Raw genomic sequence first — 5,009 nt, forward strand, 5'->3', positions numbered from 1 at the left:
TCCAACCAACAGTGGGACCAAGAAAACTGTGGAATTGAAATTTATTTATGACTTTAATAAGTTCAATGAACAAAAAAGCAGCAAATGTGGAGTGTACACTGTACACAGACCTTTTTCACTAAATAACTTGATTTTTAAACTACTGGTAAAACTATTGGCTTTACAACAACATTAAATACACATAAGATTGTCTAAAGTTCGTCCTTAAACATATTTTGAAATGTCTTGAATCTTTTTGAGACCCGCTGTATCCCTCCTGTATCACAGATTCCAGTAGTAAATTATGGAAGGTTTAGGTTCTGATGTATTTGCATGCTGTGAGATGGTATATATCCTCCAAGGTGTCCAAAAAAAGAAGCTTGCAAATATTTTTGAGATTTTTAGGACGAAATGCCGCAAATTTTATGCTAATTTTTCTAATCATGCATAATTAAATAAAAATACATTTTTTGGTACTTTTGTTTTGTACACCCTGTATATATGATGTATGGGGTAGAGTGGGTGTGTCGGGTGTATGAAATCGTATTTTTATTCCCAATATCGTGTTAGGTAATGTTCATGAAATTTAAATTCAAGCATGGAATTTGTTTAATAAAATAATAAGGATGAAATTTTGGAAATTATTTGTATAAATAATGAATGCGTCCTTGGATCACATAGTGAAAAAATCGACGACTTTTTAAAAAGTAAATAAATATTTAGAAATAATAGATAATTTATGATTAATATTTTAATCAATAATGAGTAAACAGCTTGAAATAAAAGTCAGTAAAAACTTTATAAAAAAATAAAGCGATAAATACTAAGCCACAAATATAAAAAATGGACTAAGAAAAAATAGAAAAAAATAGAAACTTTTGAATAAAAGTAAATGAAATGTTACATTACATTGGAGTATTTAAAATCATATTATGTCATATCATATAAAGTGTATATATATGAAGTGCAGGGAGTAAGAAATAGAAGGGAGATACAACTGACGCGGTTCGCCCTACCATATGATTATACATGCTTTGCAGACGGTACTCCATTTGTATAAGAAATATTCAGAATAGGTTATTGTATACGCGGTAATTTTACATCAGACTAATACTTCATATACAAATGGAGTACTCGTCTGCAAAGCATGTATAATCATATGGTAGGGCGAACCGCGTCAGTTATACCTCCCTTCTATTCCTTACTCCCTGATGTAGTGTAATACTCGTCTTCATACTCCACAGGATGAGAAACTATGAGTCCTATAATTTATTCATGTTGTATTTGTTTAGGTCCACTATGAGAACCCTGGACTACACTCTAATATAGCAGACAACTCAGGACTTGAGATACATCTTACACCCCATCTCCGTACCCAGGACTCATCAATGATAACCATAGGACATGATGTATCCACCCTCCATCTAGTCCCGCCCAACCAACCGTCCTTTACAACGGTCGCACACTGCCCAGCCCAGTGTACCTCCGCCCTACCGGAGAATGGTATCCGTGTTTTTGCTGGATTACCTCACACCCATCTCCTGGGGATTAAGGTCAAGCTCCGCCATATCAGGAACGGGGCGGAGCTTCCAATCCCGTTCCAGGATAATTATTATGATTTCAATTATCAAACGATGCGGCGGATAGAGTTTAACCTGCTACCCGGAGATCATCTTATTACAGAGTGTGTTTATGATTCCCGAGGTCGGGATGGATACACTAGAGGAGGAATGAGAGCAGATGATGAAATGTGTATGATGTTCTTACACTACTATCCTGCTGTTAACATTGCACAGTGTGTCAGCAAGCTGCCGTTGAAAAACCTGCTGCTCGCTATGGGGGTTAGTCTATGGCCGGTCACGCCGGATACCCGACATCTTGGCCTACGGATCCGCAGTCCAGACCGGTATCAGAACCTGACCCTGTCCGACTATATGTCAGCTGTTCTGCCAGGAGATCTGGACGCTGCTAAACGACTACAGGAGGCGAACCTGCATCATTCTCAAGTAGCAGAGTGCTTCGACTTCGGCAAGAGAAATGTTATTGCGGTAAGTTCTTATAAATAAAAAAGATAGATTACTAGAAAATTCCAATTTCTTTATAAACAGCATTTTCACCAGCGTACTTAATACAATTTAACTAGTTGATTTGCTATCTATGTATAAGGTTTGAATTAGGGCCTTGTTGCATTCTTTAAAGGCAAGTGCCTCCAAACAATGGGTAGGTAATTTGAAGGATAGCTAGCTAGATGATAGATGAGTAGATAGAAGGATAGATAATAGATAGATATATGCATAGACGGTAATATGAAAAATGTAAATAGATATATATAGCAGGACAGATAAAATATAGATGAAAGATGGCTTTACATATATTTAGATATAAGAAAGATAAATAAAAAGAGATGTTATTGATAGACAGATAGATAAAAGAATAATATAGGGATAAAAGATGGCATGATGGCTTGAACAGATAGATAAAAGGACAGATGATAGATAGATAAATGATGGCTAGAAAGATGAAAAATAAATAAAAGGATAGAATGTATAGATGGATAAGAAATGGTTAGAGAGATAGATGATAGATTTATAAGAGATGGCCAGTTAGATAGATATAAGGATAGAAGGATAGATAGACAGATAGATAGATAGATTGATGGCTAGATATAGGTCCATATTGGTAGGACAATGGCTGGTTTATGTAGGAGGAATAATCAGAGATATACGACAAATCTTGTGTCTGTACAAATAGGCTAAAGTATAAGTACATTCGTCACCAAAAAACAGTGGAATGATTGTTGTCATGACTCTTTCTTTTTATAAAAAATGTCGCAAAGGATTTTGTAATTTTGAAATTGTTTAACTGATTTTTCTAATTTCTATATCTTTGCAACCTGATGACGTAAGCCTTTGATATTGCAAACCTATGTTAATTTAAAGATTGAAAATTCTAAGGTCTACGACATTTGAGAAATGAATTTGAAAATCCGAGTTTGTGGTAAAGCATCTGAATTCCAATTAAAATAAAGACCAAAGACGACACTTTTCCCACTGTTTTCTGAGTACCAATGTAAAATCGTAAAAGTTAAGTTAATGTATAAAATATAAGAATAGTTTAACAAAACGAGAATTTTTAGATAAGTTTTGTAGAAAAACCTGTAGGATTTGATTATCTCTTGTTAAACTACAAAGATATATACTTCTAGATCTATCTGAAGAATCAGATTATCTCTTGTTATACTACCAGATATATACTCCTAGATCTATCTGAAGAATCAGATTATCTCTTGTTATACTACCAGATATATACTCCTAGATCTATCTGAAGAATCAGTTTATCTCTTGTTATTATACCAGATATATACTCCTAAATCTATCTGTAGAATCAGATTATCTCTTGTTATACTACCAGATATATACTTCTAGATCTATCTGTAGAATCAGATTATCTCTTGGTATAATACCAATTATATACTCCTAGATATATCTGAAGAATCAGATTATCTCTTGTTATACTACTGGTTATATACTCCTAGAGCTATATGTAGAATCAGATTATCTCTTGTTATACTACCAGATATATACTCCTAGAGCTATCTGTAGAATCAGATTATCTCTTAATATTTTACCAGGTATATACTCCTAGATCTATTTGTAGAATCAGATTATCTCTTGGTATACCACAGTTATATACTCCCGATCCCATGGAGCTATCTGTGGAATCTGCCCCAATCAGTCATATAGAACAGATCTTATTCAATTCAAAACCCAAGAGTTAGTTTAATACAATCTTACAAGCGAGTAGAGCGGGGGGGGGCGAGGTACCATAACACATACCCTTACAATATGCCTTGATTTTCCCACGCAACTGCCTTATTACAACTATGCCTTGGGATCTCAAGCCAAACATGGGAATTATAATTTTCTCCGCGGCATTTTCTTCCGGGATTTTTACTTCTTCCGGAATTTGAGCTTTTATCCGGATTTTTAACGTTATTAGGATCCACAGCTTATGATATTTATTAATTCATTGAGTTGATTTTTACTTAATTTACTCTTTGTGCAACGTACTAAAAGATCAAATCTTTTTTTGATAAGACAAAGGCCTTAAATAGAAAATGCTAATTTGATGTTGCATTATGCATATGCATAGAGCAAATGAAATAGAGTATGTGAATATAGAACAAATGACCTTGTGTATATAAAAATATTGTTTGGCTTAAACATTTTTTTGTCGAGTTTTATAAAATCTATGTTCAATAAATTTTCATTCATCAACAAAGAAAATTCAAAAATTCAAAATCAATTTTTAATAACTTGAAATAGTAGATCTGTCAGATTTGGGAACTAAAAATAGTTATTCAAAGTTAAGTTTGAATAACGGAATTTAATATTCAAAATATCGGTTCCCCGGCCCCCCTGAGGCGCTGATTTGAAGAAGGCAATATGCTCCAAAGCGTAACATCTGTTTGGCCGGAATTAGGCCTAAATTTGCCTGGGAATATTATAAACTGTGAAAACTGTTCCCGATCAAGTATAATTGTTGCAGCTAAACAATCGGAAAATAGAAATATTTCACGTTAATTTTACAATTAGAGAAACCATCTGCTACACGGTGGACTAAGCCAGTGGGGTCGGTCTAATAGACCTAGGATTAGGCCGGGTACTGTAAAAAGTCTGAACGCGCCATGGGAGTTGTCATAGTTAGCCCTCTCTCACGGGACTATGCCAAGAAAATTTACCCCTGTCGTATGTTAGACTGGTTAGGGCGACGTACTGCATTACCATAGGATCGGGTCAGTAAACGCTGTTATCTGGGAGGCCGGTACAAACTGGGCAGGTCCTGTTCGAATTCAAATTTACTACGGGGATAGAGTGGCTAGACCCTGTATGATTATAGATAGATAGATTTTTATCATTATAGTAAATAATTTTATATAGATATATTTTTTAAATCAACACTTTAATGACTGAATTTGCCAAACCCGGATGTTACTGTATGACATAATTTTTAAATCATACAATTGGAGG

The 5,009-nt window shown here is 34.5% G+C and overlaps 1 protein-coding gene across 1 annotated transcript in view; it reads left to right on the forward strand.

The window, feature by feature from the left end:
* LOC111709981 (DBH-like monooxygenase protein 1) overlaps positions 1-5,009 on the forward strand; it is a 9,585-nt gene that overhangs the window by 3,329 nt on the left and 1,247 nt on the right. Inside the window, exon 5 of the mRNA XM_023483963.1 lies at positions 1,272-2,027. Coding sequence (XP_023339731.1) covers positions 1,272-2,027 — 756 coding nt within the window. The remainder of the gene's footprint in view (positions 1-1,271; positions 2,028-5,009) is intronic.

The sequence above is a fragment of the Eurytemora carolleeae genome, unplaced genomic scaffold (genome assembly GCF_000591075.1).
Source record: "Eurytemora carolleeae unplaced genomic scaffold, Eaff_2.0 scaffold922, whole genome shotgun sequence".
Lineage (NCBI taxonomy): Eukaryota > Metazoa > Arthropoda > Copepoda > Calanoida > Temoridae > Eurytemora > Eurytemora carolleeae.